The 24,159-nt window shown below is 42.1% G+C and overlaps 1 protein-coding gene across 5 annotated transcripts in view; it reads left to right on the top strand.

The window, feature by feature from the left end:
• Positions 1-20,487, top strand: part of CAPN3 (calpain 3) — a 28,663-nt gene extending 8,176 nt beyond the window's left edge. Inside the window, exons 3-24 of one of the 5 annotated variants that reach the window (XM_062635701.1) lie at positions 510-628; positions 1,551-1,684; positions 2,109-2,277; positions 2,915-3,055; positions 5,399-5,482; positions 5,793-5,878; positions 6,595-6,672; positions 7,741-7,901; positions 8,445-8,614; positions 9,221-9,232; positions 9,924-10,132; positions 10,845-10,881; positions 11,902-11,919; positions 13,004-13,105; positions 14,398-14,475; positions 15,109-15,166; positions 15,738-15,802; positions 16,826-16,894; positions 17,498-17,576; positions 18,421-18,537; positions 18,834-18,892; positions 19,485-20,487. In XM_062635701.1, coding sequence (XP_062491685.1) covers positions 510-628; positions 1,551-1,684; positions 2,109-2,277; positions 2,915-3,055; positions 5,399-5,482; positions 5,793-5,878; positions 6,595-6,672; positions 7,741-7,901; positions 8,445-8,614; positions 9,221-9,232; positions 9,924-10,132; positions 10,845-10,881; positions 11,902-11,919; positions 13,004-13,105; positions 14,398-14,475; positions 15,109-15,166; positions 15,738-15,802; positions 16,826-16,894; positions 17,498-17,576; positions 18,421-18,537; positions 18,834-18,892; positions 19,485-19,511 — 2,072 coding nt within the window. In that variant the 3' untranslated portion in view covers positions 19,512-20,487. Of the gene's footprint in view, positions 1-509; positions 629-1,550; positions 1,685-2,108; positions 2,278-2,914; positions 3,056-5,398; positions 5,483-5,792; positions 5,879-6,594; positions 6,673-7,740; positions 7,902-8,444; positions 8,615-9,220; positions 9,304-9,923; positions 10,133-10,844; positions 10,882-11,901; positions 11,920-13,003; positions 13,140-14,397; positions 14,476-15,108; positions 15,167-15,737; positions 15,803-16,825; positions 16,895-17,497; positions 17,577-18,420; positions 18,538-18,833; positions 18,893-19,484 lie in introns of those variants that run through there. The other 4 variants (XM_062635697.1, XM_062635698.1, XM_062635699.1 and 1 more) reach the window with 4 other exon arrangements.
• Positions 20,488-24,159: the final 3,672 nt, after the last annotated feature.

Below are 24,159 nucleotides of genomic sequence, written 5' to 3'. Positions count from 1 at the left end.
CAAAAAGAGGAAAACACATCAGAGCAATGAAGTAGGAAAGAGGCCCCACAGAACTGTGAGCGGGGCAGTGGGTTATCCTCTGAGCAGAAAATGAACACGTGAAACTGAACCTCAGCTGTGCAGAGCTCCACCTGTGAGAGTTACCTCTCAGCCGGCCTCTGTGCTAAGCTTGGAAGGGCTAACATGGAAGGTCAGATACACATTCACACGGGACAGGGAAATCTTGGCACAGTTACAGCACTCGCCAGGTTTGGGGCTTTTTCTAAATTACAGGAACATCATCTATTAAATAGGCATGTACCTAGCCATGAATGATGCCAACGAGCATTTCCAGAGCACAAATAAGTAAAGTATTAAAGTACTGCAGAACACATGGAGAAGAGCCCTTTCCTGAAAGGTGACAGCATGCCCTACTGACAATTAACATGTCACTGCAATATCTCAGGTTCTCCCTTTGTTTCTAGCTGCTCTGTGCCTTCAGTTTGTCTTCTGCTTCTGCTCCTTTACAGGTGACTGCTGGTTCCTGGCTGCCATTGCTTGCCTGACGCTGAATAAGAAACTACTCTGTAAAGTCATACCTCATGACCAGTCCTTTATACAAAACTATGCTGGCATCTTCCACTTCCAGGTGAGTCTCTTCATCTAATGGAAAGCGGTTGTAACTGTGATTAAACCAAGAGAGAGCTCAGCTCTCGGCACGCTCTTTCCTCTCACTTCTCCATCCCTTGGAAGCGTGAGCCACAGAGGGGAAGGAAAAGGCATTGAATTGCCTCACCCCAAACTCTTCCAACAGGGCAGTCACAGAAGAGCCAGCCCATACAAGCAATTAGGGATCATCAACCTGCTCAGGAAGCATTTGCAAATTGCTGTGTCCTGTACATAAGGGATAGGAACAGGTGCCCAGTCCTGTCTCCCTCCTCAGATGGAGCACTACAGCCAGCACAGACATGCCAGAGCATCTATTTTTAGGCCCACTAGCAGGTGGTCTGTCAAAAACAAGTTACTGAAGAACTGCTTATTCAGAAAAGATTGACGGCTTTCCACATTTCCCTTGGCTCTCCTAACAGACTTCTCACTGTCCTGCACGTGTTGCCCAGGGGAATTCGGTACGGCTGCCTCCCTCCCAGGAGCCACATTGCAAAGCAGTTAATTTCCACATTTTCCCCGAGAAGGATTCCTCATCAGAGACTTCTGTGATAGGACAAGGGGCAATGGCTTCAAACTTAAACAGAGGAGATTTAGGTTAGATATAAGGCAGAAACTCTTTACTATGAGGGTTGTGAGACACTGGCACAGGTTGCCCAGAGAAGCTGTGGATGCCCCATCCCTGGCAGTGTTCAAGGCCAGGTTGGACAGGGCTTGGAGCAAGCTGCTCTAGTGGAAGGTGTCCCTGCCCGTGACAGGGGGTTGGAACTGGATAGGCTTTAAAGTCCCTTCCAACCCAAACCATTCTATGGCTCTATGATATCTGCTATCTCAGCCCAGCTTTCCAGCCAGGCTCCTGCTCCCTGCACCAAGCCAACCCATATGCCTTCTCTGTCTTCACTCAGTTCTGGCGCTATGGAGACTGGGTGGACGTCGTCATCGATGACTGCTTACCCACGTACAACAACCAGCTGGTCTTTACCAAGTCCTCCCAGCGCAACGAGTTCTGGAGCGCCCTTCTGGAAAAGGCCTATGCAAAGTAAAAGACCCACCGGACTATGCTGGGGATCCCCACCAAGGCTTTGGCTGGGGAGGTGGTTAAACCACTGAGTACAGGACTTACAATGAGCACGGAGACAGTCTCTGAACACACCCGTGCCTTTTCCCTTAGATTCTTATGCCTCAGAACTGGGGATGGGGTAAAGCGTATTTTCTATAGGTTTTGCTGCTCCTTCAGAGGTCTTCATTTAATTCTCAACATATCTGTTTTTTTTTATTTTAATGTGTGCAGGTGGCATGTTTTAAAACTTTTAACTTGCGGGCTACCAAGCAGATGGTTTGCGGGTTTTCTTTGTGTGTGTATTTACAGATCTATATTCATACATATACAAGATAGGTAAAAATACATACGTGGGTTATTTTTATCTGTGTAAAAGGGAATCCTTTTCTTTTCTCTTTCCAAGACTCCATGGGTCATACGAAGCTTTGAAAGGAGGCAACACCACCGAAGCCATGGAGGATTTCACTGGAGGAGTCACAGAGTTCTATGATATAAAGGATGCCCCTAAAGATATCTATAAAATCATGAAACATGCCATTGACAGAGGATCCCTTATGGCCAGCTCCATTGATGTGAGTCCATCTGAAGTTTTTAATGAGCCATAAGAAATGGCAGAGCAGAGGAACCTCTCAATCCATAATCAAATATATGCCCCCTCTTGGAGCTGCTTGGTTTAGTCCACATAGCAAACAGCCATTTTTAGGTGATGGAGTGATCTCCACTAAACACCACCCATTGGTAAATAACAAGAATCAAAAGGGGAATGAATAGAAGCAGAACATGGAGGTGGAGAGAAAGGGTGCGATCAGCAAAACCAACACTCCACCCTCCATTGCCTTGCCCAGTAAAATGAGGTTAGTATGGGGGTGCTGCAGCTCTGTAAGACACAAATCTTCATGTCAAAGATGCTAAGTGTGCCAACACATAGGAATTTAACCCTTCAATTGCCAACGTAGCCTCAGATTGTCTTAATTTATTGTGGTAAATTTAAGATTAAAAAAAAATAGTTTCAACAACCATTATGGATTATGAAGTTACAGTAAAGGCAGGAAAACAGCTGGTGCTATCAACCACTGCAGATAAGTATGGGCATAATGAGGAAGAAATTATCTAGGCTGTCTTTTACCACTCATCTTTCTTGCAGGATTTCTCCCCTCTCTCCCTGCCTCATCTTTTTGCACACTACTTTTCTCCCATTCTCTGTTCCAGGATCAGCTAGGCTTTTCTTATGGATCAGCTCCTCGGAGCGACATCGGGGAACTGATTGCTCGAATGGTGAAGAATCTGGAAAACTCACAGATGAGTTACCCCACTGTAAACTACCAGGCGACGGATGAGAGGCCAGCCTGGGTTCGTATGTCTCCAGAAGTGATTGACTTCACAGTGCTTTCATTTACAGACAGTTAGAGAAACATGTCACCTATGCTTTTCAATCCATATTTGGCTGCACTGAATTATTCCAACACTAAAGACCTGTTCTTATGGATGCTATTTGACATATGTGTTAAAAGACTTCAGTGCTTTAAAACACAGTGACTGATATGAGAGAGCTTTGCTTGTACTGCTGGCTTGCGGCACAGGCTTATAATTTTCCGAACAGGAAATGATTAGTGGATGTTATCAAATCCCTTACTTGCAAAAGGTTGTGAGAACAAGACAATTAAAATACTAGGCTAGAAAAAGATCCCCTAGGGTGTGTGGGGATGTGAATGGAAGAAAAAGCAAGCTCTGCACGGGGCTCACTCGAGACACAAAAGCACTTGGTGAACTTATTTTGAGAGTGTTATGGGGCTCTGCCCACAAATGGAGGGGGCTGTTCTCAGGATGCTCCTTTTAGATTACTGCCATTAATTCCCTCATTTAAAAAGCATAACAAGGGAAAGAAAAACATGTTGAGTTTTACATGTGCAATAAAATACGAAGTAACTCCAACATTCCCAAGTATCTAGCAAAATAAAGAGAAAATGAAGAAAAATCCTATATTGGTAAACTCAAAAGCTTTCAAATCTGTGGAGGGGCACATTGCCTCTTCCTTCTCTCTGTCAGGCAGCTGTAATACTTTAGGAGCATTTCCATGACAATGAAATTACGTTGCTTGCTTTACAGAGAAATAAAAAAGGAAAAGAAAATAACCCAGAAAACAGGCTAACAACCAAGGAAAAACCAAACCAAACAAAACCTCCACAATTACATAATAATACATAAAACTTTTGGTTGTGCAAACTCTGTTGTGTATTTGCAGTGGAAATAGCTGACTTTTCCTCTTTTGACATCCATATTTAGTCTTCCCAGAAGACTGAAATGGTGTAATTCTTCAGGAAAGCCCAGTATAACTGCCTTGTGTTGCAAGCACGGCTGCCCAAATCACCCATGTTTTGAGGGGAATTTCCTCCCCAGTGACTGAAGGAAGGTTGCAAAACTCTTTCTATACTTGCTGCTCAGCATCTGTTGTGCTGCTGGTTATTACACATTCCTGAGCCATCACCAGAAACGAAATCATGACTCCTGATGATGATGTGTGTAGACAGTGCAGGCTGCAGTTGCACTTCAGAGAAGTGGCCAGAGCACCAGCAGAAGTTAGTATTCTTAAAAAGAAAAGTGTGAGAAAAGGGTTCTGGTAAGTAATGATGGCAACAATATGAGTAGAGATGAAGAAAAAAGGAAACAGATATGAGGTTATAGGCATTAAAAGTATGGAAACAGGAGCAAGAAAGAAAAAGAAACAGGACGAAAAGGGAAATAATGGAAAATAATTGTGACAGCAAGGAAGTATGTGCATGAGATCCTCCCTGGGCAAGCTGCAAATGTATCTGTGTGACTTGACTTTACTAATTCTCCATTTCCAGCCCTGCCTTTCTTATGCTCACAGATATGTCAGGAAGGGATAGCAGAGTTACTGGCAGAGCTGTACAGGCATCTCTTAGAGACAGACGTGATGAAGAAGGTGAAGTAATCTATGAGACACACTAACACTTGATTACCAAGACAGAAAATGTATTTACCCCTGAGCAACACATTGCTGAAGAAAGAAAAATTTCAATAATGAGGATTAATTTCCTGTGAAAATGTACATTTTATTCCACAGAAAATTAATTAAAAAATAGTGTAAATTAGTAGGAACAGTTTATTAAATAGGATGTTTTAATGTCATTGTGATAAGATAGCAGCTGTGTGTAAAGATGAAAGTGTTCCTGGTGTAGTTGAAGGTGTCCCTGCCCATGGCAGGGGGCTTGGAACTAGATGATCTTAAGGTCCTTTGCAACCCAAACCATTCTGATTCTAGGTGTTGATCTGCTCTGATGTTTCCAGTTAATATGCAATAAACTTACTGAGCCATACAAAAACATACTATCCCAGAAAGGCAGAGTAGTTCTACTAATACAAAATCTAAGTGTTTTGATTAAATATTCTAAATGCTAGCTAAGCACTAACCTGCACAAAGGGAAAAAGTAAATCACAGAATGTCCTTTCCAATTCATAATGTTAACTTTTTGCTTTTCCAGTTTTTGCTCCACTTCTTTGTAACCACTAACATTAACCTGTGGGCACTAACCTTGGCCACCTTGGCAAACACAAAGAGAACAAGACAAAAAACCCTTTCATCTGGCTGGTGCCTTACCCCAAAAGCCCTGGGTGGCACTACCTGCCTTAGGGCAGTCAGCAGAGCTTTTCATGACTCTTATCTTCCAACAGACCATAGTGCCAATGCAGTATGAGACACGGATGTCTTGTGGGCTCGTCAAAGGTCACGCCTACTCAGTCACGGCTGTGGAAGAGGTACGTACAAGTCCTTTCCTGCCCTTCACTGCAGAACACATGCAGAAGAGCCCTCTCCTGATAGGCAGTGGCATGGTCTACTGAGAACTGACATGTCACCTGTCCAAGTTTTGGCTTTCTGGGGAACTGGATATTCAACTACTTGTGCAGAGGTGGCCACAGCCAGTCACCTCCTGGTCTTACAGCCCTCACACTCACCCCAGGCAGGTCAGGCTGGGTAATGGAGGAGCTGGTATGAGCAGTTTGACAGGCAAAACGTTCCTTTTGACCGTACTCTCAGTCTATTCTTGCTGCATTCTTTTTCAATTAGACAACATTTAAAGGGGAAAAAATACGTCTGGTACGGCTGAGAAACCCCTGGGGACAGGTGGAATGGAATGGACCTTGGAGTGACAAGTGAGTAAACAGCTTCACATGATTTGGAAAGAAAAAAATTGAAGGTTTATTTGCCTGACTGTGGCTTGTGTGTGACCCTACCATTTACTGAAGTATGTGAACCGTCTTTGAGGTCACTTTGACACCTGCACTTTGAATTTGGTCATTCTTGTGCTTAGCTGAAGCTGTGAAAAAGAAAAGTACCTAAAAAAGATGCTGAGAGGCTTTAATCAATGGAAATGAATAGAGAATCCAGTCTAATGGCACAATCTGATTTTACCACCTAACAAGTCCAGCAATGTCCATTTTCAGAAAGAAATGAGACAGTAGAAAAATCTTTTAAGTTATGACAAAGTTGGATGAAGCAAGATGTCAGTACACAAATAGGTTTGGATAAACCTGGTCATTAGGTTTTACCAAAAGGAATTTCAACAGCTGCTTCAGCAATAAGAGTCTTTTTTCTTCAAGCTAAACAAAATGAACACAGTTCACTGGATTTTTGAGAGCTGTTAAGAGGAAGCCTGAAGGGAAGGCAGGGAGAAGTAGGACAACTGTTTTTTTATTTGGGCATGTGGACAGGAGGGTAGCGCTGAAAACAAATGGTTGCAAGGCTCTCAAGGAAAAAAATAAATGGATGCAGCAAGATGACTCTTGACTTCCCACTCTACAAGGCTTACAGTAAAGAGTAGAAATTTTAATGAAAACTGTATTATAATATTGTATTTACTCCTTTGAAGGTCAGAGGAATGGACCTTTATTAATGAAGAAGAGAAAATCCGCCTGCAGCACAAGATTGCAGAGGATGGGGAGTTCTGGTGAGAACATAGAATCATAGAATAGTTAGGGTTGGAAAGGACCTTAAGATCATCCAGTTCCAACCCCTGCCATGGGCAGGGACACCTCACACTAAACCATGTCACCCAAGGCTCTGTCCAGCCTGGCCTTGAACACTGCCAGGGATAGAGCACTCAGAACTTCTTTGGGCAACCCATTCCAGTGTCTCACCACCCTTACAGTAAAGAATTTCCTCCTTATATCCAATCTAAACTTCCCCTGTTTAAGTTTTAACCTGTTACCCCTTGTCCTGTCACTACAGTCCCTAATGAAGAGCCCCTCCCCAGCATCCCTATAAGCCCCCTTCAGGTACTGGAAGGCTGCTATGAGGTCTCCACACAGCCTTCTCTTCTCCAGGCTGAACAGCCCCAACTTACTCAGCCTGTCTTCATACGAGAGGTGCTCCAGTCCCCTGATCATCCTCGTGGCCCTTCTCTGGACTTGTTCCAACAGTTCCATGTCCTTTTTATGTTGAGGACACCAGAACTGCACACAATACTCCAGGTGAGGTCTCACGAGAGCAGAGTAGAGGGGCAGGATCACCTCCTTGGACCTGCTGGTCACGCTGCTTTTGATGCAGCCCAGGCTTTCTGGGCTGCTGTTTGACATCAGTCAAAACCCCGTGTTTCTCTAGATCTGCAACCATAGCAAAAATTAATCACACTGCACTACCTAAATCTGCTATAACCATTGTGGTAACCCCTGTTCCCCTTCATATTCCCAGTAAGCATTACTCTGTGATCCCCTCAGTCTACCACCAGGGTTTATTGAGTGCCACAAGCACAGTCCTAATTATGCTACACTTCCAGAAGCTGTCCATCACTCTTCCTACGTACCATCCTCTCAGCTCACTTTCTCCCCAGTTTGGAAATGTAATTGTGCTAACTGACCAAAGAGCAGCCCAAATGCATTAGGAAATCATGGCACTGTCATGGCAAACCTTATAGTGGCAGTATCATTGGTCACCCTCCTCCACCTCACCAAGGTCCTTCAGACAGCTGCCCACCATGTAAATCCATTTGAGTTCAGTTTCCCCTCAATTCCTCCAGGATATCATTTGAAGATTTCATGAGGCACTTCACAAAGCTTGAGATCTGTAACCTCACACCTGATACTCTGGAAGCCGATAAACTCCAGACCTGGACTGTGTCGGTCAACGAAGGGCGCTGGGTGAGAGGCTGCTCAGCTGGAGGCTGCCGCAATTATCCAGGTAAGCAACAGGTAGGAGATACAGCCTCTTTGGTGGGGACTGAATTAGATACCACAGGGTAAGTCATACCACAGCCTGGTCAGTGCTCAGCCAAGCAAAAGCCTTGCTTCCTCAGTGGATGAGGCACATGATTCGTACCTGGAAAACTTCTGTCACTGTGTTTGTGACAGCACCTTGTAAGCCCGAAAGGCAGGCCAGGCAAATAGAAATCATTGTTCCAATACTTCACACTGCCCCAAGTAAGATAAAAGAGATCAATTTCACTAACAGATTTCACCCAGGAGCCACTTTTTTTTATAGTTTTAGGTGCTTTGAAGTTTGTGAGATTTCAGTTCTTCATTTTACATCCTCCTTTGGTGTGCAGTTTTGTTAGAACTATGTGAACCACATAACATATAAAAAAAAGAGGTACATGTTAGCCGACTTTTAACCTTCCCCTCAGGAGCCACATGCAGGGAACTTAAAAGTTCTCTTTGATCATGAGTATCATCAGAAAACTGAAGGATTACATGTTTGCTTTGGGTTGTTGCTGGGATTTCACAGACACATTTTGGACCAATCCCCAGTATCGCTTGAAGCTCCTGGAGGAAGACGATGATCCCGAGGATGAACAGGTGATCTGCAGCTTCCTTGTCGCACTGATGCAGAAAAATAGGAGGAAAGAACGCAAGCTGGGAGCCAACTTGTATACCATTGGCTTTGCCATCTATGAGGTACTAGCTCTAGACTATTCTTTGCACCACAGTCACAAATCCTGACACTGTGCCCTTACCAAGAGAGTCACCGAATCATTCAGCCTGATAACCTGAATTGCAATCTTTACTTGACCAGTAAAGGCTATGTAACCATTCAGACCATAGTAACCTCAGGTTTTACCCTATCTATAAATAAGACACTTTTTAAGCTTCTGTAGTGAGTTGCTGACAGATCTGAACATACTCTTTCCCATAAATTCTTCCATCTCTCTTTCATCTTGCTGAAACTGAATACTTCATTGGCAAAATAGTGTAAAAAAGGAAACAGACATCCAAGACACGGGTAGCGATTAACCTCTCTGTCCCTGCTACTGACTTCATGAGGAAGCCAATTTATTCAGTCCTTTGCGCAAACATATTTAGTTCAGATCTTAGTGGATCTCATGTAGATCCCAAGAAATCTAGAAAGGAAGAGAGAAATTGCTTAGCGTATTTATCTAATTTGGGGCATTTTAATCACTGCCTGCATCCACAAAAATCTATGTGAACACCCTTCTGTAGGATCTATAAACAAGGGGACTCACTAGCAGCTCTGACTGTTTCTTCTCTTTGTTTCTCCCTAAGGTGCCCAAAGAGGTATGAGCAGAACGGAGGCAGATTGACATCTTGGTGTATACTCACAGCTAGTGTTACTATTGTGCCTGTCTGTAAGTCAGCAGGAAACTGTCCAGTGAAGTCTGTTTTCAGGGATGTAACAGAAGTGAAACTGCTAACCTTTCTGCTTTGAGTGTTTATTAGTAACATTTTGTGAGTAATTTTTAGCTCCTTCTCATTTGCACCTTTTCCTCAGTCCTGCTTTATCTATTCCATGTTAGACCTGGCCATGACTTGCATGTCAGTCAGTGAGCCTGGGCTGCAGGAAGCAGCATCAGCAAGCACTTGGCCTTCGCACTCCATGCAAAACCACCCTAAACCATTTCCATTTCCTCCTGCAAATAATGCCAATGACCTATATATATACTGCAGCCACAGAAATTTCTCTATAGTCTTAGAATTTGTTTGGAAAAAACATGGCATTTTCAGCCATTGAAGAAAGCGTATTAAAGGTACACAGAAGCCCTGAGAAGCCAACTAGACCCAGCCAGTAGCAACTTAAAGGTGACAGACTTGGTATCTGTTATCAGCTAGCATCCCTTGTCAGCCCCTTGCTTGTTAGACTGCTGCTCCATTGGTGTTTTCTGTCTCAACCATGTACTGCCCACATGACAAACCACCTGGGCAATGGATGAGACTTCCCTGAAGACAAATGGACTCATTTGTTCTGCAGATGCACGGTACTAAGCACCACTTGCAAAAGGACTTTTTCCTCTACAATGCCTCCAAAGCTAGAAGTAAGACCTATATAAACATGCGAGAAATCTCTGAGCGCTTCCGGTTACCTCCCAGCGAGTACGTCATCATCCCATCAACATACGAACCCCACCAGGAGGGAGAATTCATCCTGAGGGTCTTCTCAGAAAAAAGAAGTCTTTCAGAGTAAGTTACAGATTCATTTAACTGCTCATAAAGATGGAGGAGAGCTCACTAGTCTGCGATAGTCACGTTCCCCATTTGCTATACCCTGATTTTAATTTTCTTAACCTCATTAGGAACTCCAAGCTACAAACTAATTTCCCCAAGCTTCCCTTATAGAAAGAAGGAGAGAGCCTGCTTTGAATTGTCTTTGGAGAAGCCTACTACTTGCAGGATATCCTTTGTAAACATACCATTAGTGATTTTTTAATAACGGAAGTGAACCTGTTTGGTTTTTTGCTATATGCCACTGGCTGAAGTTTTTGGCCAGATAGATCATTGAACCAGATCTAATTTCAGTCACAAATGAAACACAGAAGTAGGTAGCTATTTCTTGTCCATGCTGCTCTTCAACTAGTTCCCCAGAGCTCAGCAAATTGCAGCCACTCTAATTAGGCCAAACAGCTTCTATTTGACTCCCAGGAATCCAAATTCAGTGTTATCAAGGCTCTTTAGAGAAGTAAACCATGCAGCAGCCTCCTGGAAGTGCTATTTGTGATGCTCAGCTCAAACTGGGAAAAAGCTCCATCTACAGCCTGCAGTTGTAATGCTTGGAAACCAGCCCTCACCACTGGCTGTTTGGAAAGTTCAAGCGGCTGCTTATACTCCAGCTACAGAAACAAGCAACACTGGGAACAGTCACTTTGCTATTTATTTACTTTTTGCTTTCTTCTAGGGAGGTTGAAAATATGATTGAGGCAGATCGTCCATCGGTAAGTAGTGTCCTGGGCCTCTTTTGTACACAAATCAGGGAAGGGAGAGGAGTATGACATCTAGAGAAACCTACAGCAGGAAACTAGTTGGAGCCCGATGACAGCTCCTTTAGCATAAATCCCCACATTTTTTCTTCATCAAGATACTTATATTAATACTTGCTTTATATACACTATGTTCTGACTTTGTCAGAACAAAACCTTTTTGACAGATTTGGAATCTGCTCCTGGCACAAAGGAGCTGGATGCTAAGCATTGCTTTTACCTCCATCAATGAGGCTTATTCATTTACCAGGGAGGCCTGTACTGTAACTGTGCCTCAAGATATTTTGTTTGTGAGATTGGCACCTCATCTAACAAAGAAAGAAGTATTTTATTTTGAGGTATATGCTTTCTGGAATGAGATCCTAATGATAATCTGATTCATACTATCATCCATGACAAGCTCTACCTCTTCACCCTGGGGTTTTACACATCTTTGTGGGAATATACTAGAGCTAGCAATACAATTAGTCTGGGGAAAAAAATCAGAGGTAATGCTCTTGCACAGAATTGAGCTCCATCAAACCTTGCTCAGAAGTGTTAATCTTTCATTTGCAGTTATGATAACAAAATGTCTGTCCAGATCAGGTGGGATTTAATTGCCACTGCAGATATCATTGATTTGCAGGCACACAAGTCCAATTTCCACTATTCTGACAGGTTGGGAAAAAGAAAAGGAATAGTCATAGCTAAAGGTACAATAGGGACTTTATTCAAGCAGACAACGGCCCAGATAAGACGACACCGTTTGCTATGGTTTCTGCAATTTCTGTCAAATTTTTGGTGGGTGCATTTTCTCTCATTTTTTTTGAAGATTTCAAAACTGTATGAATACAGGAAATAAGAAAAAGAAATGCAGGAAGGGGAAAGAAAGAGGAAGAAAAAAACTTTACCATCTGCTCTGCATAATCTGGGTAAAATGTATAATTCTGTTGTTTTAAAACACCTTTATTTCATATTTCGTTTCTTTTTGTACAGAAAAAGAAAAAGGGCAAGGTGGGTATTTGTGCAATGTGCTGAGTGCCAGCAAGGCAAAGAGCATGTGCAATGCATGTGGCAGGAGCAGAGTCCCTTGCTATCACGATTTCTCTGCATCTGGAAACTGATGTAGTTAATGAAAGACACTGGATAAGAGGACATTTGTAGGTGGCAAAGATTTTGCCTTCCTACACTGAAGTCTAATGAAATAGCATTAGCATCATACACCCCCTACCCCATCACTTAAGGGGGTGGCAAAAGGGTAACACGTTTCAGTTTTATAAGCCTGATTCTCTGGGTTGCTCAAACTGCTCGTCACAGGCACCCTGACACCCCCTCCTAGTGCAAAGCATCCCTTTGTCAGACCCATGCTTTCTGTTGCCTAGGGCAGCTACTTCTCTTTCCTGCAGTCCAGGATTCTGCTTTCAATTCTACACAACACATTTAGGACCTTGAAAATGCAATCAGACATTTTAATCTCAAGACAGGCTGATTGCAATTAATACTTTAGGGTAACACATTTGCATCTTGTAGCCGCTTTCCTTGATTGTAATGCACTAAACCAAAACCATTGCATGAGCTGCTTTCAGCTGAATGCTTCAAGAATTAATGCAAAGAAAGAACATCTGCTTCACATAACTAACAAGCTCCCACACAAATACTACCTTTCTGTGCAGGATTCAGATTCTGTTTGTCTTCATACAGTGCTACTGTCCTTCATATGGAGGTGCAAGTTCATCATTTAACTGAGAAATTGAGAAGCTTATTTTGCTTAAAACAAACAAAAACCCAGCCACATTTAAATGGTGACTGGCTTTCTGAAAAGGAAAGCTAGAAGCCAGAGACTGCACTAGTTTGCAAAGACTTTTACAGGGTATTTTTATCATGAGGAGAGCAGTAACTTTGGAAATTCCTCAATATTTTTTTCTTTTTTGGTTTCTTTTCTTTCATTCCCAGCTCTGGCTTCTCCAGTCACACTGCCAGGGGCAGGAGCTGTTGCTGCATGTGCTTTACTACAAAATGGCTGTCGCCAAATATTTTTCCTTCTACTATTTTTTGTGTAATTTCCATTTCTCTTTTGCTCTCTTTGTTCTTCTTCTAGCCTATCATATTTGTTTCTGACAGAGCCAACAGCAATAAGGAACTGAATGCAGATGAAGATGCTGGCAAAGATGGTGAAAAACCCCACGTAGATGAGAAAAAGGTTTCTGCAGCAACTGGCAAAGGGGGAAATAGGGGTTGGTCTGGCTAGCATAAGAGAATGGCTGGGGAGAGGGCAGGAATGGGGCAAAGAAGTGTCCTAAAATACTTAACAGCTTTTCAAGTCTTAGCATAGTTTGCATCTGGCTTATGTGGATCTAATAAGCCTGAGCAAACAAGAGACTATCTCTGCAGTTATTTAACCAGCTGTGCTGGAAGGTTTAGCTGAAAACATATCCTGGTTGCTCTCTCATACAAGGATCCCAACTGTGAGAGATCCCTTCCCCACAGGCAGCACAATTCAATCCACACTTGCTCAGCCTCCTGAACTGGTACCCTCTTTACATGGGGTATATCCATGAACTGCACCTGAGCGGCTTTGAGAGCACCTGGAAATTATCACAGCCTCTCCTCATCACAAATTACACATCCCTAAACCAGTCCCCATTGGCCAGAGGTGAAAAGGATGAGTAAACCCAGAAACTCCTGCATCTCCTCCATTCTCTGACTACCAAAGAGGAACACAGAATAGCAAATTCAGAGTTTCTGCCTGCAGATAGGTGAGGGATGTGAGATGCAACAGCAAGATGTGGCATCTGGAGGCATGAGGGATGCCTGCTTACAGGGAGCGTGCTGTTCTGCTGTGTGGCTGCCAGAGCATACAGGTGGGAAAATGGAAACCAGTATTAACTTTGTTCTGCACTTAGGCAAACAAAAATAAGAACTGAGTCAACAAATTCACTCTACTTCATTACAGAATTCCTGTAATATAATACTGGGGGAAGAAGGAATAGAACAGTTTCCTTTTCCAGCCTCAGAGTTCAGGCTTGCTCTTTGCACGAGTCTGAGAAAGCTTCACTTTCATCTTTTTCCTCTGTTTATGTACTGCTTGGCTCCAGCTAGACCCCTCCTCCCCCCCCATTAAAAAGAGCTCTCAAGCCCAAGTCCCTCTGGTCAATTCATATCCTACAGAGCAGCTATGGAGCAGATACGCTGCTTCTGCCCCAAACTTCTCCTTCACAATGTTTTGAAACAAAAATCTGTCAGTAAAAGTAACTATTTAGGCTCCTTCAAGAGAAAGGAGAGCAATGGGATGAAGTTAAATACTCAGCAGTTTTGCCAGAGAACACATTAAACCAAAAACAAGGAAAAGGAAAATGAGGACAACCCTTTCCTCTGAAGGCCTCCAGATTCACTAACAGGTTCCCTAGCTTGAGGGTGAGGGAGCTGTACAGGCCCCTTCCCTTCCATTCCCTGCTGGCCTAAGGATGTCTCTCTTCACTTGTCTTTTTTCAGCATCCTTCAACAAGAACTCGAGAGGGAAGTGAAGAAGAAAACCAGTTCAGGAATATTTTCCGACAGATTGCAGGGGATGTGAGTACGGAAATGATCCTTGTCTCTGCCACCGAGGCAGCTGAGCCACAACGGCACCTAAGTCAACTGCTTAAATCAAATCTCCTTTGAGATCTGGAGCTAAGCAAAATCAAATCCAAATCCAATTAAGTATACAGCTATCCTCACATGTACATAAAAGCTATTCCCATTGTGTACAAGGGAACCTTATTTAAATTCATGCTTTTACTTCTATCACTACTTTAAGATGCATAAACAAGTTAAAAATGCAGTGCCCTTCAGTATATGCTTCACAAGGGAAATTAAAAGTAAAGAGACATCAAAGAACTGTACAAATCAAGAGGCTGCAAATGGGTTACAGAGACTTTTGCATTTTGGTTTTGGGCTCATACAGTGGCTTGAAATCAAAGGTGATTCTTCTAGTTGCAGTTTAACAAACACTATATGGTAAATTCAGACCTGCCTTTTACTGCGGCCTCAAGAAAGATTTGGACTAATGTTTATATGAACTAGAATACTCTCTAGTTTAGAGAATGTGTATGCCATACTGAAAAGTGACCGAAGACTTCATCCTTTTAGCATATCTGTTCATAAAACTATTTGCTTAACAAGGAATGTTATAATTAATGATATTCTCACCTCACTTCCCACCAGGACATGGAGATCAATGCTGAAGAGCTCAGGAATGTTCTCAATAACGTTGTAAAAAAACGTGAGTTTAAGCCTGGTTTTCAGTAACCCCGGACAAAGAAATCTGTGCTATAATGGAACCCTCCACCCTGCAGCTGCACTCTAAAAACTATTCATGATTTCAAACTCCCAAATTTCCTAGTTAGACTTCCATGGACTTTGCATGTGAGACTTTAGCAAGCTGAGCTTTTCGTAGAGATCCTCTGTATGAGTGGTCCAATACTGATAATGCAGAAATGAGCAAACGTTGATTGGAAGCACAACACAGGATAATGCAGCATTTCTAGCAAATTTAATGTCTAGTCAGACTTTCTCCCTGTTTAGCAAACTTCAGCCTACACACTCTGTGCTTGCTGAGTGTGCTGGAGGTTAGTAGAGTTTTACAGAGATTTTTATTGTATATAAGAGGTCAAAAAAGTAATCTGTAATTCACAATGAATAATGTTAATTAGAAGTCTTTTCAAATTTCTCTACCACTCATGTCTCACTGGATAAAGGAAGTAAGTTTGGCTTCTACCTTGAGTAGAGTTACACCTACAAGGAAGAAGCGCTTGATGACTTGCATGATCTTCACCTAGGATCATTTATTTCAGATAAGGACCTACGGACAGAAGGATTTGAACTGGAATCCTGCCGCAGCATGATTGCTTTAATGGATGTATCCTTTTCTGGTGAAAGAGGAGTGCTTGATACGACACTAGTCCAGTTAGGTTCTATTTTCCACCACTACACACACACACAAAACTTACTAAACCAGGGAAGCAGAACAGTACATTATAGCTTGTAGTGAGACCACACAGCATTCCTCTTTGACACATTTCAACTCCAGTCATCTCAACATGAGTGTAGCTGGCAGATGAAACGATCCCAAACCAGAAAACTACAGAATCAGTCAGTCTATATGATACCCTTCCTTGGGTATCAGGGACTGGACAGCCCAGGTACTCAAGCATAATTTTTAAAGATTTTTTTTTAAACTAAATCAACATATTTCTTGCCAACAAACTCACTACATTTCTCTTAATTTTATAATGTATTGTACATTCCACTGCATGCTTAGCATGCAGGGCATACAGAAATTGTCTGAAAGCAAGTATAATAAAACACACAACAAAATGCCACATGGGGTTACCTCTACTACAGCATCACTCAGTTTTCCTATTTGACATAATGCATAATTTTGAAAGAACAAAAGTGCATTCAAACATAACCAGAGCAAAATTGTAACTACAATCCAGAGCCATAATGGTTGGAGCCTAAACACATTTTTGCGAGTGGCTTTAGTCAACATTTTGCTTAGTTTCCAATTCATTTTAAGCAAGGCAGAAAAAGCTTCACTCTAGGATAAACCTCAGTTGTCTCAAAAAACATCCGGTAAGCTTCAGATTTGGAGGTATTTGGAAAGCTCCCACTAGAACATCCTGCTCATGTGCTTCGTAAGGGCACCAGGAGAAAGCCTCGCTCCTGTACCAGATGTTTGCTGCTACTCAAACAGCACTTCACACCCCTGAAACAAATAATACACACAATAACCAAGGCAAATATTAGCTCAGGCAGCTGTGAGTGCTAAGGAGATCTTGAACTCAATTTCACATCCATCCCTTCACCAGCAGTTACAGACTTAAGTAATTTTCTCTTTAAAATATTGTGAGGGTTTTTTACCTGAATGTTTGCATCGCAGACAGACGGCTCAGGGAGGATAAACTTCGATGAGTTTCGACATCTCTGGGACAAGATTAAAAGCTGGCAGGTATTGTTGGGATCCTCAGTGCTGTTCTTCACAGCTTCTACAGCGTAAAAAGTTGTGTAGGAAAAACAGAACTCCCTACATATATTACAGCAAAAAGAAAAGCTTAAAAGCTGCAATAAAAAGAAAAAATTGCTTATAAAAAGAAAAGTCACTTCTCGTGCTACTCACAACCTAAGCAAATAGCTTGAAGCTCCAGTACTTATTTAAGAACTACCCTCACGAGACTAGCTTGGAGGCATACAAATTGGAGAAAGAGGATGATGGGAACTAGAATCAGGCCTCACAGATAGCTTAATTAGGACAATCAAGAGAGAGTATTAACAGACTAAACTCAAGTCAAACAAGGAGAATCTCTAGGGGAGAGCTTTCTGCTTCCCACAGCAAGGATCTAAGTTATTTTGCTTTCTGACTGAGGAGCTCTGAGCTATAAACTGAGGCTGCCCAGCTGCAGCAGTGTAAGGCAAATGGCAAAGCTGCAAGTGCCCAAGGCACACATCCCATATCCAGCCAGTGGATGCACTCAACAGGATGTTGAAGTTTTCCTGTTGTACTTCAAGTACAAGCTTCTTTCTGTTGTGTATTTATTGCTTTTCCTTCTTCCAGAAAATTTTCAAGCGTTACGACACGGATCACTCAGGCACCATTAACAGCTACGAGATGCGCAATGCAGTGAATGATGCAGGTACTTCCCCCAGTGCCCAACAGCTGAAGAAACCGTATTTTGTTTTGTTTGTAAAATCTGTAGTATCACTATAAACCTAGATGTAATGATTCAGTGACATTTCATCTTCAGTACTATTCTGGCACACCAGTTACCAGTTCATCAAGGCACAGAAACAAACAGCCATTTTGTACTTTACAAAACATGAGTGATTTGACCCTCTGTTAAGGACAGAACTACACACGGATTTGACCTCTTGCCACAGTAGAAATTCAGGGCATTTTTATTTTCCAGGTTTCCATTCTCTCCAGGAAAGTTGCCAATGTCAAAAAAAAAGAAATTTAAATGCCTCCTGTCCTGGATTTAAAACACATTTTACAACAGCAATTATCTCAGTCTTACAGCCTGTAGGGTATGCATGACCTTGCATATAGCCAACAACCAGCAGTACCCAAATCATGACAGCCCCTTATGAAGCTGCAGCAGTGCCATGGCTCAGTTACAAGAGCTACCTCCTCATCTATTTTTTGACTATTGTGTAATTATGTTTTCATAGCAGCTTCCTCCTATATTTCTGTCACCAGTTTTTGTAGCTTTGCTTTTACCAGGCCCAGCTAAGCTGCAAGCTCTTTGGTGTAGGTCTCTCCTCTTCATATTCATAGCATGAGATAACTCCTGCCCTATCAGCCCTCCCAGACTGTTATTTCCAAGTAAGCTCCTTTTAACTGTACTTCATTTTATGGAGTGGATACAGCCTGAGCCTCATCTGAGCCTGGGACCTGCCTATGGCCAAACCACTGTGGAGGCCTGACAGGCACCAGTGCTTCCCCTGTCCCAGCTGCACCCCGTCCCTGTTCCTCTGCAGGGTTTCGGCTGAACAACCAGCTCTACGACATCATCACCATGCGCTATGCTGACAAGAACATGAACATCGACTTTGACAGCTTCATCTGCTGCTTCGTGCGCCTGGACGCCATGTTCAGTGAGTGGCTGCCTCCCCTCCTCACCCCCAGAACGCAGTCACACTCAAGGCAAAGCTTGTTCAGAGCACTGCGGCCAGGATATAGAATTAATAGTTAAAGATATGTGCTTAGGGAATCTAAATAGGACACCCATCTCATTCACACACAAAGGAAACCACTGTGTCTCTCCTTGTGTTAGCTAAGTAAATACCTGCACAGGCTTGCACAACACAAGCTCTTTGATTTGCTATCTGGGATCATCTTTATGCACACAGTTATTTAACCTACTCCATATATTTTTGCTTCCTTGCTTTAGGAGCATTCCACGCCTTTGATAAAGATGGAGATGGCATCATTAAGCTCAATGTCCTGGAGGTAAACTACTTTACACCAGTATTTCTAACACAATGTCACAATACTGAATTCTAATGTTATTATTCATTGCATGTGTTCTCAAGACAGCCTATGAGAGTTGGTCTGAAATTGCCATCCAATTGGTAAGAGGTTATAAAACCTCTCCAAAATTTTACTACCAATTTTACATGGAAAACATCCATGATGTGCCAGCAATGGCTGCTCTGTAGGACTCCAGTTGGTGCTGAAGGGCATGGCTCTTCAAACCACCTTTAAAGGGCTTCAAGAAATTTCTCAGATCTTTTTATTTTACGAGGCAATTTAAATCAAACATACTGATATGGCACTAACTGATAATGGGGTTTAAAGTAGTTCTTTACTTCTAAAACCTAATTAAGAAGACTTAAGAAGTTTAAGCTTAAAAGGACATCTTCTGCTAGGGAGATCATAAACCCTTCCAGTTTTCCAAGGGAAAGAGAAACAGGAGAAAGAAGCTTAAGAGAAACTTCCCCACTGCTACTGTGCTCCAGACTGTCAGCAAGCAGCTGCCTTCCAGAATCTCCTGGAGGATGCCAGCACATCTTCTATCTTTAATTCCAATTCTCCTTTTCAGTGGCTGCAGCTCACGATGTACGCGTAACACTGGAGCCAGAGGCCATCTTCAAGATCACACTCAAGACTTCTATTTTGAGTAACTTGCTCCATTCATCCCCAAGTACGAACAACAGCATTTCCTACAGCATGTGCTTCACTCATTGACATAAACAGCGTATGGAAAGAAGGCCTGGAAAAAGGGACAACCACACTCCAGTAGGCAGACCAGTGCACATATTCTGTAACTACTTTGAGAACTTCCCAATATTTTCCTTTGGGCAATGAGGATTAGTTTAACTGATGACTTTTGACTGATTGATGACAATCAAGCTTTTGCTGCATGGTAAAGTCATGCAGCGTGCATCCTTACTCTGCTTATGCTGACAACTGGAAGTCTTCCCTCAAATCAGGCAAAACTGGGACTGCAGATGAATTGTGGAAGTCAGAAGTGTTTACTGCCACCTTGTAATTAGTCATTAACTCTTGGTCCTGCTTTTGATACTACCATGTCAGCATCTTCATAATGGTGACTGAACAATTCACATGTGATTACGCAAGATTACGTTATTAATATTATGAATCCCAAGCACTGATGTTGGTTGTTACAGATGTGGCTGCACAGGTTGGTTCTCTGCCGTGCCAGAAACGTGGGACTGCACTATCCAGGTACAGCTTGGTCTATTGCCTTTGTGAAAGTACCAGGACTGAGCACTTTACTCTCATTTTTAGTATCTCATAGTAGAGATTTTAAACGGTTTTTATTGTAACTGCAGTCTCTGTAACATTATGGAAGCTGATATACATCCAAGACAAACTCTTATAGATGTGAATTTATGCATCTATACAGACACACATCCTCTGTATCCCCTCAAAATCCTATTTCCCAACAGCATTATGTATTTCTTTATGGTAAGAGGAATCAGATACTATGTAAGCATGACCACTTTGGGAAGAGTATTAGAATCTATAAGTACAGTCAATTTAATTGACCCCAAAATAAAATCAGCCGGATTTTGGCCTAATTTTCAGGGTGGTTGTTTTGGTTTGAAAGAAGACAAGAGGACAAAACACTGAGCACTCTTCCATCATTCTCCTGAATATATAGCAGCTTTTGGAGTTTTATGTCCAGCGTGAAATCTGCTTAATATCTCAACCACTGGAAATCATTAAACAGTTGAAAGGCTCCATAGGTATCAGCTTTAAGGAAGACAGGCCTTCAGAACTGGCCAATCATTGATGAATGTGAAAATGGAAGGAAAAATGAAATGGGCAAGAAAAGGTGTGAAGAGACCAAGACTTTGTCAAAAGAACCTTCGACTTGGCTCGCTAGTAGGGAAAAGGAACAGTGCAATCCACTATTGTAAAGCAAAATCGTAAAAACAGATTGTAGCATCCATTTGAAGTTGTTCTGGTAAGTAGTACATTTAACTGAAAGGTCACTAAGAAAAAGAAAACGTTTTGACTAAAAAGTCCTGCACTGTAACTTACTCTAAAAGAGTAAGAAAATCCTATAGGTTATCTAAAGAAGAGTTCTTCTCCTTTAAGTTTTGTATTAACCCAAATCACATTTCTAAGATGACTGGAACTCTGGGAGCCCTGGCTTCAAGCCATGCGTTATCTCCACTAAGCTATTATTTTCCATACAAAAAAGAAAATGGCAGAGATGTGCTTATTTGGGATGCTCAGAGAAAAACCAAAATCTACCAGTCAAAAGATCAAAATTGGTATTTTTTACTGGCAACTCAAAACTGGTCCTTAAAGTTGTGGTGAGTGAACTACCAGCAGCTCTAGAGAACTTCTCTTCGTAAGGGCCGTGAAGCAAGAGAGTGAGTACATCATCTTCAAGGCACCCGTTGGTGCCTCCAATTTACTTGCCAAACAACAAGGTGTGAGGTTCTGGCACGCTGAGAGCAAAAACTTGCAACACTCCTGCTGGAGCTTCCAAGTGGCCTGTCCGATTTCATCCAGCCCTCTTAAAAAAGGAAAAAAGCCCAGAACAAAGTAAATCTCTACTGAATGCTGTGAATCATCCTATTCAAAACAAAGAAGAGTCAGACTGACAAACTGTAACAATATAGAGAACTTTTATTTTTTTTTATTTTTTATCTTCTTTTTTTCTTCTTTTGCTGTGTAAAATATCATCATTATGCTCACAGCTCTGTACCAAAGTGAGAAAAGAAACCCATGGTCAATCTGTGCACGTGTTCTACACAGCTTAAACTATTACATACACAATCATGTGGCTTTATTCCACTTCCATTCTCCAAGGAGACTGTTCAACTATTACAGCAAAATGAAATTTGAGAAGGTGCCAGGTGTTGATAACAGAATATATACCTACACAGTTCACTCCTTCACAACTATTACAAACAGCAGCTGAAACCTTTTCCTTATCCTCCCTCACATACTCTGCAACTCTGGACAACTCAGACTGCTTGCATGATAGTATCCTACAAGCCTGAAAACCAAGATTCATCTGTACCCCGTTTTAATTCAAAAGAAGGGGAAAACATTTTCTCAACAACACATTTTGTTTCTGGGAACCTCCAGTTTATTGTGAGTTTTCAGTTATCATTTACCCATGTTGTACAGTTTGAAATGTGCACTAAGAACTGCACTACTTCAAACATACTGCACAGCCAAACTCCTGCTATTTTGCAGAAGGCGGCTCATGTGCCAGTATGTTAAAGTCTGTAATCCACATGTAAGTGACACAAGGCAAGCAGAAGCTGGGATATTTAATGCATCTTCATACCAACGGATGCAGCAGTTTTCCTTTTGTCCCCTTCCACATACAGAAACAGCAGCAATAGGCCACAGAGTGTTTTGCACTGCCAATTAGCTGTAAATTTTCCCCTATCATTTGAAGGATAAAGGAGAAACAACTATTGACCAATCCTACCATTGTCTTATTCAATACATGAGTCTGTTGGGCTGGGGAAGGTTAAGCTTTGCAGAACATGTGAACTTCCAAATGATCATTTTATGCTACTCACACCCTCCTTTTGGAGCTCAGGCAAGGCTTGGTATGCTATGACACAAGTTCTCAAGCTTTTGAAGAGAATGATATAACTGGTTTCAGTAGTGCCTGGCCCAATCTTTGTATCATAAAATCATGCAATGCCTCTGAGCAATTTCTGTCTGCTGGGGAGGCTCACAGCTTAACAGACACAATGTCAATCCTGCTAAGAGGAAAATGGTGCCTTCCCCCCAAGAAGGGTCTGCCTTATGGAGTCAGCCATATAGCAAGTCCAGAGCTCCTTATTTAACATTTGACTAATAAGAGAAACACAGCTAACCACAAAATAAACCTTCACTCTACTCACTCTTCCACTCACAACTTTTTACTTGCATAAAAAACAAACTGAAAACAAAAATAGTCCTGAAACAGGCTTCAGAGGTGCAGCACTGCTTTTCACACAGAACTCTTCAACCAGAGGTATATCAGCAGTCAAAACCCTAAGTTCCAAGACTGGAGAGAATGCCAGTAATGGCTACCAAGCCAGTATATTAGTTTGGCATCTCTCTTCTGCAACTGCCTCCAGAAGAAGTGAATGGCCGATAAAAAAAGCTGCACTGAATTCCAGCTGAACAAATAGGAAACCTCCCCACAGAACTCCAGAGAAGGCTGTGGATTTCCACAGCTGTACAACTTCACTGCAAATGATATCCTCAGGAGAAAGCAGCACAGCATTTTCCTCTGGCTCCCCTGGGCCATTTTAAAAATTGTTCATAATTCAGGAAACAAAATTCTATAAACACTCATGCAGCTCTGCTATTTTCCTGCCTCTTACCCACTTTAAGATTCTTACCATATATCTGAAATGACCTACAAAGCAGCAAAAGGCATCACTGCTAAAGCTGGATTTCGTAAGTCCAGACTTTTCAGAAGGACTGTTTTCAAGGCAGATAAAGAAGTATCATAAACTACATGAAAAGGAAGTCTGCTTCTACCAATTAGAAAAGAGAAACCCAACAAGCAATCAGGAATGCAAATACAGTGTAGTAACTGTTCACTGCAACACCTAGTGAGAAAGATCTTCACATGTTCCTCAAAACAGATGAAAGAACGTGAAGAATCACAAGGAAGAAGTAACAAAACCTACTCTCACATACTAGTTTTCAGAATGCTTGTCCTCAGGACACACACCTCCACACCTTCACTTCAAGCACGGTCCGTGAAGGACAGCTTCAGACGTTCACATTGATTTATGCCACGCTTTTACATGCTCCTTTAAGTGAGGTTCAAAAAAACTCCCCAAACTACTCTTGAGTATCAGTAATTTTGAAAATGGTTTAAGTCTTATGCAGTCTTCTGCTCTTAGGTCATGGAAAAAAAAAACAAATACTCTCAAGACTTTAGAGCAATGAAGCCTGCATCAGAAAACACTGACACTGTTCAGATTTCCCCGAACCTGATTCTCTCTTGAACTGCTTCATCCACACACCACAGAAAGAAAAATAATAAAAATAAACCCAAAGCACAAATAAAACACACCCCAAAACCCAAAACCAAACCACCCTCGAAACAGCCTGGGGTCTGACCCACATTATCTGGGATTTTGCCTGGCCACAAACAGCTAATAAAAACCCCAAACATATCACTACAAAAGCATTGGGACCTCAGAGACTCCTATGTCTTTGAAGTAGGATGCTCCTGCACCTCATTCCTATCTAATTCTTGTCTCTCAGAA

The sequence above is a fragment of the Pezoporus occidentalis genome, unplaced genomic scaffold (assembly GCF_034315485.1).
Source record: "Pezoporus occidentalis ecotype Australia unplaced genomic scaffold, CSIRO_AGI_Poc_V1 ctg46, whole genome shotgun sequence".
Taxonomy (NCBI): Eukaryota; Metazoa; Chordata; class Aves; order Psittaciformes; family Psittacidae; genus Pezoporus; species Pezoporus occidentalis.
This window is presented reverse-complemented; position numbering and strand designations above follow the sequence as displayed.